General features: G+C 39.5%; 1 protein-coding gene across 1 annotated transcript in view; it reads left to right on the top strand.

Moving 5' to 3' along the window:
• Positions 1 to 12,379, top strand: part of LOC125895872 (inactive N-acetylated-alpha-linked acidic dipeptidase-like protein 2) — a 791,425-nt gene that overhangs the window by 679,908 nt on the left and 99,138 nt on the right. Inside the window, exon 14 of the mRNA XM_049588047.1 lies at positions 2,729 to 2,818. Coding sequence (XP_049444004.1) covers positions 2,729 to 2,818 — 90 coding nt within the window. The remainder of the gene's footprint in view (positions 1 to 2,728; positions 2,819 to 12,379) is intronic.

Below are 12,379 nucleotides of genomic sequence, written 5' to 3' on the forward strand. Positions count from 1 at the left end.
GTTTGAGTTAAAATAGATACTTTTTGACGTAACATAACATGACATGTAAATACTGACATCAGTGCTCGCCAACTGTATGTGGATTTTGTAACAGTACATCAAAAACAACATTAACTTTTTGGATGTCGGTATGTAAGTGACATAGTGTTACATTATCACGCTGACTTTTGGTTTCACAAAGGACATAAACTAAGGTCTTCTGGATCAAACTCTGGTTTTGTTTGACCCATCCACCTTCACTCCCTCCCACACCACACAGACTATCTCACTCCTCATACCAAGTCAGTTGCTCTCAGCGTCAAGTATTGCCACGGATGGGTTTACATTAGAGTTAGTCAAAAGCCTGGTGCATGCCATAAAGATGCTATAGGGTGCCTTTGGCGTAGATATAACACACCAACGGGGTGAAAGAGCATTGGTATTTGACGCTCTGGCTGAGAACTGGCTGGACATCCACATTTCTACAGGGTGCTCCAACCAGTGTGCATTTGTTGATTCATCTACGCTCAAGAAAGCCATGAATTCAAATCTTTAACAAATATTATTGTCATTTGTATGTATGCACAGGTATGTCACTTCCGGTGGTTGACACATGGGTGTGGTTTAAGGTTATTTACCAGGGCATTTAAATCACTGCCGGTAATAGAAACATTTTTCTGTTGACCGTCATGTCGGATCACTGATTGTAAGTGTTTCTTTTGTTTGATGAGTAAAACTGTAGGGCTGTAGTCAACCAAAGAAAATCTTGGTTGCCTAAAGTTGCACATAATCTTCAACTAATCGATTCGTCATGGGGGAAAAAAAATCTGCCGTTATTTTTACTTCTGCGGTGGTGTGTCTGTGTCACTCTGCAGTTACACCTCCAAAACACTAGTCTGTGGTGGAGTACTGTGTTAAGTGCTGTAAAGTTTAGTTCAAATAAAACTTTCAATCACAAATACGCAAACTGGCTTCACTATAAATCGCAGAACTGACAGACAAGCACTTGTCTTTATCTGGACACATTTCCCCACCAATATGACATGCTAATGTTATTAGCACAAGTCTATGGCATTTTACATTGTATAAATTAGCCTAGCGTCTAGCGATCTATCCCTTGTCTCATATAAAACCAGGGACAACAGCAGCATCTACCAAAGGTTACAGTACATAATTTGGCTCCATTACAACTCACAACATTCACCGACAAAACAACCGTCTTATACTAAACACGTTTTCCAAACAAATGCAACATGCTAACATTATTAGCGCCAGCCATTTTACATGGTATACATTAGCCTAGCAACGACCAGAGATTTCCTCTGCTCATATGAAGCCAGGATAAATCACACACGAGTTAAAATGCTATTTTATTGGAGGCTTTACTGTCTTCACAATTTAGTTTCGTTTCGTTTCCACTGAGGGAAAAGGTTTCAGCTTACAGCTTACCTGGTGTTTTAGTTGCCTGTGTTTTACCATACCTTAACTAGTATATTTGCCATACCCACAGTCTTTCCTTATCCTTAACCACAGAGCAGTTGCTCATGTGCAGATATTGTAGAAAGGCCCTAAAACATTATCATTGAATTACTTCTTGAGTTTTGCAGAGTCATCCAGTATTAGATTGTCTGTAGTATTATCGTCTGATGATAGGTGCACGCAAGCTGCACAGACATACTTACAACAGGACCACCACTTACTTATTCCATCATGCTGTATTGAAAACTTAGGGTCATGAGCCTGAGTTAATTAGCGAGGAACTTTTAACCTCTGGATTTCTTAAACAAATATCCATGTCAAGACTGATTTTACCAGAATGTAAATGTCCAGTTGACAGTTCTGACTGATTGGACATGCATCTGCAACAAAACAGACCAGTCAAAGCCCACATGTCAAATTAATAAATGGAAACCTTTATTGCCCTTCACAAAATGTGTCTTGCATGATGGGTTTTCAGAACATATATTAAACAGAAAATGGGCACTTAAACACACATCATAAGCCTGTGTACAAAAAATACATAAATACATTGTTATTGGGTCCATCAGGGAGATTTTTAACTTCAAGCACCCACGCAGGATGAGAATGTAACTACGCAGTGTGTCTGAAACTAGTAGATGCACAGGACTTGTCAGATATTTCTTGATTTCCAGGTGACATTGAGTAGAAACTGAGTGTTTGAACCTTTGAGATTCTTAGCTGTCTGCTACTTAATTTGACTCCATGAAAAAGACAATTCCTCCACAAAGGCAGTGGCACGACTTTGAAGTCTCAATGAGGTGCTTTGTTTTGGGACAATACACAGTACGCCGAGGTGACAATGAGGTAGTTTTGGGGTGTGTGCACGCATGGTTACATGACTTTGTGTCAGCATCTGGGACTGTGTGTGTGTGTGTGTGTGTGTGTGTGTGTGTGCAAGCACAGTATACATGTCTGTATTTGACAGCAGAACAAAACGTCCTGGCAGCTTGGTGGCCTTGAGAGCAGTTACTGTTGTTTCCTGTCAAAAGCTTGACAGGTCACTCCACTCTTAGAATAGAACAAACTAGAATAAAACATATAAGAAATGTGAGGAGAAAGAGGGTACGCTTTTGTTTCATTTTTGCTTGGACTTTGGAATCACTGTGGTGCTACAAAAATGTTTCTGAATGAGAAAATGATTTGACTTGAAAAGACAAGAGATGGAGATTAAAGAGATGATCGTGGGGTCATGTGTGAAAATTGCTTCTTCTTCTATCTGTCACCTCAGACCACCAGTTTCCTGTCAGAAGCCCAATTTTCTGCTGAGTCACCAGAGACCCTGGATCCACTTTTCAAGTTCCATGAGACCATTGCAAAGGTAGGACCACCATAATTATCCCACTTCTACCAATGCAATCTTCATCTCCCAATGATATAATACTGTAACAGTATTTGCAGCCCTGTAAATGTAATAATATTACATTGGGGTCAGGATAATATTGCAATGGAGTACTTGATTGAGCCCTTTTTTCTATCAAGTGCAAAGCAAGCCAAAAAGGAGGAGTTCTAGCACCAAAATGAAGGTTAACATACTGTAATCCTAGTTCTGTTAGCACAGACAGAGCCTTTTACTGGACTCTATAGGTAGTACTCTGGATTGTGTTGCGGTGCCAAGAAGAACCTCTGCAGGCGGTGGATGGTGAACAGATCTGCTTCTGCTTCCATAACCTATTAGAATAATCTCGTTATATGGTAAAACTGAAATTGCTTTGTTTAAAACTCAGTTTACTCTGTTTAAAACTTCAGACTGAAGTTCCTAGCTCTGGTCCCAGAGCAACAGAAAATACAAACCCACTAGTGTTATTATAGAGATTTACATGGTGGAAAAAACAATGCCAGGAGCATGATTTACCCTTACCACGAGCCATGACCCGGGCTCAGGGGAAGCAACTTTAGAGTCAAACAAAGAGCTATAATTTGCAGAACAAAGTTCATTGCAAGTAAAGCAAACAAAAAGTTAACAAAGAAACAGAAAGTGCTGGATGATAACAATGCTGATGACATTGGCTGCAGTGGATGAGAGAGAGAATGTGAGTGGAGCTTGATGGGGTTTTTGAAGGCCAGCCAACAGGTGCCAGGAAAACAAGGGATGATGGAGGGAGCAGTTCCAGGTTACCTGCAAAGCACAGCATACAGAACATCAGGGCAGCACTGGACATAACACCAAGAAATATCTCTTACATTTAATGTCCTAAAAACCACCATAACATCTGGTAGCTTGAAACAAATGTAAAAGGGTCTGAGGCTTTGCATTGCTGCAATGCAGCCTCTGGCCACTACTGGCAGTGCTGAGCCCACTGTTGCTGAGCTGCATGCCATGGTGAGCAAAGAAGAAATCCTGCACCGTCTTTAATTTTACATCCTGTGTGTTCCGATACCCTTACTACCGTACTACATAGCATGCCAGAAAAAGATTAAGTATGTTCTAATACATAGTATGTCAAATGCAGTATGCCAAAAATAGCAGGATGTTCTACCACATCTGGTCCGATTTTGCAGTATGTAAGCCAACATGCTTTTCTAGCTATTCTGACCCACAGTCCTCTGCACAGTGGAAGATTCCTCACATCAAACAGATGACATCTTAATGGCTGTTTGACAGCTGATTGACAAGAAGACAAGGAGAAGATTGAGAAGTCTCAATGACAAATATTAGCGCATGAAAATAACTGAAGACCAGTAGAATGGTAATAATAGGAATATTGATTGTTTAAGTAAACAAAATTATTATTAATGTTACAAACAACAATACAACATAATTATAAAAAATAACAGTGACAGAGAACTGCAGACATAATTTCACTGTCGTAAATATAATATGTTAGAATCTACAATCTGTGCAGTTATAACTTTAAATGTAAACTACACACATTTGCAAAGTAACAACAACAGAGCTGTCCTGGTTGATCTCCGTCTCTGGCAAACTTGTTAAGTGGTGTTTGTTTTATCTCCAAGGTAACGGATATAAAAGCAAGAGGGTCAAACGAGCTTTGGCCTTTCCAGTCGCTATATTTGCATTTTTCAGCTCTTTGTCCATCATTTTCGTAGCTTTTTCTTGAGAGCATGCTGCTTACGATCCGGCACCTTGTTGCCACCATTTTATAAAGTCCCAACCTCACCTGTGTGCTGTGCCCAGGAAATTCCCAATTATGGCAAAATAAGAAGAAAATAGGAAAATACAGCAAGAGGTCAGGCTCTGCAAATAAATGCACTGCCGTACACTTCTAGTGGTTCATAAGTGATGAGTGAGAGGGAATGCTTTTGCCTTAGTCAAAGTTGTTGTTGTTGGGTTTTTTTTTAGAAGAATCCTGCACAGTATACCTTCAAATTATTTTTATGTTTGTATATTGAAAATTCTACCTGTAACAGATTTTGTGAGTCACTGAATGACTGAAATATCAGAGTTCCTGGAGATGGTAACCGAGCTAACACAAACATTATTATTGTGGCTGGATTCAAGATTTTAAATCAGAAAATGGACAATTTTGAGTGAGTCAATTAATTTACTTGATGGAGCAAAGTAGCCAAAACTGAACTGTTCATCTCATAGTTTTTATGTTCATGTAACACTAACTCTTGGAAGGTTCATGATAGCTTTCTCTTTCACTGACTTTTGATTTGAGATGTCTGCACAGGAAGAAGCACTGGTGGCTAGGCAATGGCAAAGCGAGCTGTAGTCAATCACTCAACTGGTGTAGCAAATGAAATTAGCCAGGTCATTAGCTAAGTACAGCAAAAAATGGTCACCATCTATTTTAGTTGTGACAGTCAAAGCCTGATAATATTTATTGATATTCACTGGAGATGAAGCACGCTGTGCACCAACAACCACTACTGTCTTTACTTTCACTTGGCTAGTACAGCACATCTGAAGAAAGCCCTGCCTCTGAGAAAGAGCCATTATCCACATGGGGTTTCACATTTTTCAACTTTGCACATTCAGGGCAGTTTTCCAAAAAAATGCAAGGTGTGTTAGGAAAATAGAAAAAACATCTGGAGGTTAAAAGCTGCATGGGAAAGAAAAAACACTTGAAATAAAAGATGATCACACAGGATGCAGCATCCTGTGTGATCACAGTCTTCTTTTCATCTATTGCCTTAAAAGTTAGAGCTCAGTCTTGATTCTACAGTGACTTATATGTCAAAGTAGATAATTTCACACTGCTTATGTAAGCTATGGCCAAATTAGGATTCTATCTGAGCAAACAGTTCTTTCAAAATAACCCTGACTGTTATGAGGAACACTCTTATTGCTTATAGTGTTGATGCCGCCAGCTCACCACAGCTCTCGCCACAGTGGGATAGCTGTCTCAATTTATAAATTACATAAGGCACAGTGACATTTTCATTATCTTTTATGGAGGTCCAGCTCCAAATGAACACACTTTATTTTGAGATGTCCTTACCTTGGCTCCTCATATGTGTGAAATTACACATAGTTTCTAAGTACGCCCTGGCAGGAGAACTGCACTGCCAAAACGTACAACCTGTTAGCGAGGATAGTAGCTCAACCTACTACTCTGTATTTTCAACTTCTCAACACCCTCTCCAGATAAATAGACAAAGGAGACTTTATTCAGTATTGCAGAAAGTGGAGGAGAGGACAGAAGCAGATTAATTTGGGTGAGAAGGATGTGTAGGAGAGACAAAGAAGCACAAAAGAGGCTTTTTTTTCCTGGTGAATATGGTGCCATCTGTGTATTTAGACTCCTGAAGCACTGGGTATATAGCGTATGTCTGTTTAATGTATGCATGATCTAGAGTGTGACTTCAAAGTGTTCTAGTTGTGCTGAGTAATTTAGAAATTAATATAGCATTCTGAATAAATGCATGACATTGTTAAGCAGTGCAGTGGTTGTTGACATTCGTTGAAGTGGGTTGTTTTACGCACCTGTGTGAATGGCATTGTGTGACTCTGGAGCACTGATAAGTCCTCCACAGTCATCTAAGTTTTAACTTCTCTGCTTGTTCATCTCAAAGCATAATATAACCAGTCCACTCAGCCTCTCTGTATACATTTATATAAGTGGCTCTGTGTGCTGTAGTACAGACGCAGATGCTGTTTGAACATCTGTCTCCCCCGTTGATTCATTCTTGGTAGAATCCTTCTAAATGTGTAATTTATAGGGATGTACAACATGTACATTTTTTAGCTGATACCGATAAACAATAACCTGCTTGACATGGCCAACATGATAACCAATAATTTCACATTTTTGTGTTTTAAACAGAAGTGTATAACCTATAGTTAATGTACACCTGAGGGTAAGAAAGGCTAAGATATAGTGAGCAAATATGGATGATTTAATGTTCCATAGCCCTGAACAACTAAATCTCACTGACATCACTATTGTTAACACAACATAGAACAGTTCTGACTCTCCCATATCTGCCAGCATTAGGCTGGGAAAAAGAGGGAGATTTTCTGGGCTACTGACAAATGGCCTCCCCTCAATGCCCCTGCCCCCATATTACACTACACTACAGATGAACAAAATAAATGCAAGAATGTGAAAGTGAAATGACTTTTAATCTGCTGTAAACACATATCTAACAGTAAAATGAAAATAAAAAAAAACATACAATATAAAAAAAGTGTATAAAAAGTTTAAACTTAGTGTCAAAACTAGGCTATAGTTTTCCCTTTTGTTTCTAGGTTTAGGCCTCATGTATTGCAGCCTACACAGCTATTTGTGGAGAGAGGAAGAGAGAGAGACAGAGACAGACAGAGAAAGAGATGATGAAGCCCATTGTTTCTGTGTTTATCAAGTGTGTAAACTACACAGCAGACTGAAGGCTCTATTAACAGTGACAGAGTGACAGCTGATTCACGAATGGGTCCGGCATGGGCTGAATACGCATCAGCAGATCCGCTTTACATCTGATGTATGAAACATCTGTGTCATCATGCTGCATTTTTATAAACACATCCACACCATCCTCATCATCGGATAATAGACTTGCCTAGAACTAGAACAGCTGAAGGAACTGCAGGGGTGATGTGGTTTGGGGAGAGTGAGTGTGCGGTGAGCAAACAGTCTCGGTCAGAAGACGTCAATGGCAAGGAGTGGAGTGAAGGAATTAGGCAAGAGAGAAGGCAGGTTACGATGCAACACCAGTAGCTTTTATTTATCTCTGATTTGATCTTTATCTGTCTTTGTCACGGCTTATTTTCGTGTGCTGCATCAGAAAAGAGATAAACAAAGAGACAATATAATTACAAACAAACAACGGAGTGGTCAATCAAACAATAAACAAATAAGTATGTGTGAATATACAATCCACAACTAAACAGTAAAATGGTCAAGCGACAAACAATCTTACATGGCTCCTGGCACATGTCTGGGAACAAAGAGATTAGGATAGCAGAGCACATGTCAGCAATGCCACCACAAAAGGCATATAAATGAAACAGTCAAAATGATGAATTGACCACTCACATTAACTTGAAGACGCACACAAATCAGGATACATGGATATACTGGAGTGCTGGCAGGGAGTGCAAAGGATGAACTGAGGGGTGAACAAACAATTTATAGTCTCCACCCATTACCCAGCAGGTAAGGTGGGCGTGGTCAGGTGGCAGGTATCTGCTGGGTTCACTTTGGCAGATTCACCATATTTATTTGTGTTTATTTGGAAAGAAAATGAGAAACGAGAAAGCATCTGGTCCAGGGAGTCTTTTCAACAGCAGTGTGCTACTGATACACCTCACACATTGACACACACCTCAAACAAACAAGCGGCTCTGTCTCACACACTCACACAGCGAGAGAGAGAGAGAGATTGTCAGGCAGCACAGTCAGGCAGAGTCGACATACTCCACACTGGGTTGGCAGGTACAATACAGATTAGTTATTATTAGTTAACAAATGCTTATTAATGGGTTTAACAACAGAGTAGAGTGTTTAAGGTGTGAGTTTTTGTGGCCATTTAAAGGCTCAGTGTTGGATATGATCTGCTGCTACTGTGTTAGTTTGTGCCAGCGCTCTGGAGATGGTCTCTCAGTGCTGCCTCTAACCTGTTTATCAGCAGCTGGAAGTCTGCTGATCTTTATAGAGTGTGTCGATCAGGGGTCTGACACTCGGCGCAATCGTGTTTTCTCCCTCTGGAAGTGTGAAAGGCTTCCACACCATGACAACATGTTTGGCTCTTTAGTCAGTGTGAGGCATACTCCACACTTGTTCTTCTTCTTCTCTGTGTTTATTGTCAGCTCGCAAACCAACTTTTAAGGGTACCGCTACCTACTGTATCAGGGTGTGTAGATGCTGCCTGTAGCCATGCTCACGCTGTCAGTTTAAATCCACTACAAGTGCTTGAAAGACTCAGATTAATATTATAAGTGTCTGATAACATTTAGAAAAATGATCCCGACAGAGATAGACCTTATAAAGAAAAAGATCCTTTTTATTTAATTAGAAATGTCCCACTCGATGATTTAAGGGTCATCTCAGCCAAACCACAGTTGGTGATTGTTGGAAAAGTGAAAAGATGAACCAAGATGGCTTTTGTGGGTGTTTTTTGCTTGATTGTTTTTGTGTGTTTCTGTCGACTTTGAATTACGTGGGTAAAATTATGGTTTATTTAAATGGAGTCTGGAGGCTTTGGCAATAACAATTTTGGGACTGTTTGTGGTCAAACAGAAAGGATTTTAATCTTTGAAACAAACTTGTATCTGTAAGGACCCTTTCCACCAGTTGCCAGACGCTCAAAATAACAATCTGCGCCTCAGTCAGTGGCAAAAACAAACACTTGAAGTGGATATTAATTGATGGTGCTAACATGCCAATTTCAAAACTTGGTGTTCCCATTAGTCACTTAGACACTAGAAAACATGGGATGCGTGTTTTCATTTTCATGCTGTAAATTTTGTCTAGTATTAAATCAAGTCAATAGTCCTGTGGGTTAGTGTTTGTTTCCATGAGTTTTCTTGAATTAAAAGAGGCTAAGTTGGTGCCTACTCATCATTTTCTACAGCTGCTTCACAGTAAAAACCTTCAAACAAAAGAAGTGCTGATACTAAACTAAACAGCTGAAAAGGTTTTACAATTTTTCCATCATCTCTCCTTCCCTGTTATTCTTTGCAAAGCAGCTTTATTCAGAATTTGAAACCTGCATTGTTAACCTCCATTGGCAAGAACATGTATTCCATCAACTGCGTGCATGTGTGTTTTGTGTGGGTGCATGAAAACAAGAAAACAGGGACCTATTTGTGAAAACTTTCCCTAATGGTCACAAATTTCACAGGGTAGCTTTAATATAAAAAGCTAAAACACACACACAGGGGTGGGACATGTGGTGCTGTGTGTGGCCCCGCTCTACAGAGGGACACTGTTAGAATGGAAAAGGGTGAAAAAGAAGTCTGGTTATTGCACCATAATTGACACAAGTTCCTTAGTTCCTCATTCCTTAATTTTATATATATGTATAAACCTATGTATTGTCTGTGTTTCTTTTTCTTTTTCCATGTTTTGTATGTAGGACCGGAAGATGTACATTTTGTAAAAAGTGGTGTCTTGTAATCCCATGAGGGATGGGCCAAATATATGGCACGACACAGAAATAAAAAATGAATGAATGAATGAATGAATGTATTTTTGAGCTATAAAACCCTCTACTTTCCATAATTCTGATCTACTGTTGGTGTAAAAAATGGTCTCTAAAGCATGCGCATGCACGCGTGTGTGTATTTGTGTTATCAGCAGTGTATGGCATTATTGTCCACTGTGCAGGCGACCTTCATGTCCATTCCATCCCTGCTGGATAGTGATTGCTTGGCTGAAAGGCTGCTAGTTGGCAGCTCATTTTTCTCTCTTGATGTTCTTATTTTTTATTCGACACCTCCTTCATCTTAGCAGTGACCTCTTCACAAAGACAAAAAAAAATTTAGGACAGGTCATTCTTGTGACTCAACACACACATGCACAGTGTATCTAAACTGTGGCATATGTCACCCCCATCTTAAAAAAATTTAGGACAGGTCATTCTTGTGACTCAACACACACATGCACAGTGTATCTAAACTGTGGCATATGTCACCCCCATCTTAAAAGGGGACCTAAGATGCTTTTCCTTATTTACTGTCACATATATAATGTTACATTGTCAAATGATCATATGAAATCTAGCCAAAGTTTGAAAGAATGAGTTAAACATATGCAAATAGAATCCCTGTTAGCATAAACCTCAAACCTTAGGCAGTAGTTGTGGCTGGAGGCATTATGTTTTTTGGTTGTCCAACCATTCGTTCGTCCCATTCCCATGAATGTAATATCTCCAGAACACCTTGAGGGAATTTTTTTCAAATTTGGCACAAGGGTCCACTTGGACTCGACGATGAACTGACTCGATTTTAGTGATAATAGGTCAGAGGTCCCTGTGACCTTGCATCTGTCTCATTCTTGTGGACCTGTTATCTCAAGACCACCTTGGGATTTTTTCCAAAAATTTGCATTAACTTTCACTTGGACTCAACAATGAACTGATTAGAATTTGGTGGTTAAAGGTAAAAGGTTAAGGTCACTATGACCACATTTTTTTACAGAATTATCTTATAGGATAACATGATGAAGTGATGACATTTCATATCGAAAAAGTATAGAAAGGGAGATTTTGAATTGGTGACACTAATCTGGGTGCTCACGCTGAAACTGTACTGATTGTATAGATCTTCTGTGCTGCGGGGGGGAAGATGTGTGTGAAGCATCCATGTTTACACAGACATAGATGTAAACTGTAAGTACAACTTGAATAGGTAATGGAGGCATACAAAACACTTGATTTGCTCCTTTGCACCAACAGCCAACAGGAATAATTCCTATGGGTGCCATAGAGCTTGCACACTTGAACCTAAACATCGTCATTTTGGGGCAATTCCTGAACGACTTATGCTATCATTTGTCTCTTTAAATATCATCAGTAGTATTATTACTGCTATATAACAATTTTACAACTTTACAAAATACCCAAGTTGTAGTTCTGACAAAATCTACATTAAATATTTAATAAGTAAAAAAGTTTCAGGAGTAGGCGTCACTGACTGGACCAGAACCTATGATGCATCTTAAAATTAACTACGGTAACTCCATCCTATGCAGCTTCCTTCATCTGCTGGGTGTTTCCAAACTGCTAAAAATCAAAGTACCTGTACATATTCCAGCAGTACTATAACATATAACCCCTTTGCTTCTACAGTGCAACCATTTGCACTTTGGGTTCGCGTTTGCCTTTGGGGTAAAGATTTGAGTGGTTCCCTGAGGAGATTCCATTGGTAAGAGTGCTCTTGTCATTGCCTCTTGAACATAGTGTTACCAAAAACCTGACTCATGCTTTTTTTCTAGTGGTACTTGCAACAATGTCTGTGATCAGACCCCAATGATGATATTTCAAAACGTCTGTTTTGACAAATGAATCTGTCAGCATCCACAGACAGTGCCATTATAGAAATGAGTCCCATCAATCAGCCCAAGGAAGAGTGGTGTGTATGTATAAATGTATAAAAGGAGCCTCTCACATCTCCACAATGTTAGTTTGCCTTGTTGGTAATACAGTCAGTATCATCAGTGGCATATCTACTGTGGATGCTCTCAGTTATGGAACTATTGTTCTCATAATACTTTAGGGAATGTAAAGAGGACATACACTGATTTGGCTATTAGCAGTTACGTTTTTCAATATAACCATGGGTATACAGACGACTATCACTGGATTTCTTTGAGAATAGTCATGTTTTTAAGTTTTCCAGTTTTTATTTCTAAGCAGATTTATGGACATGTGGACATCAGAGATAATGATAACCTTAGAAAGTGTCACTCCAATTCTTAATATTCAGGTGTGACTCAAGTTATGTCCACCAGCGGAAGGAGTGCGGTTTTTGATG

This window comes from Epinephelus fuscoguttatus, linkage group LG10, assembly GCF_011397635.1.
Source record: "Epinephelus fuscoguttatus linkage group LG10, E.fuscoguttatus.final_Chr_v1".
In the NCBI taxonomy this organism is placed as follows: Eukaryota; Metazoa; Chordata; class Actinopteri; order Perciformes; family Serranidae; genus Epinephelus; species Epinephelus fuscoguttatus.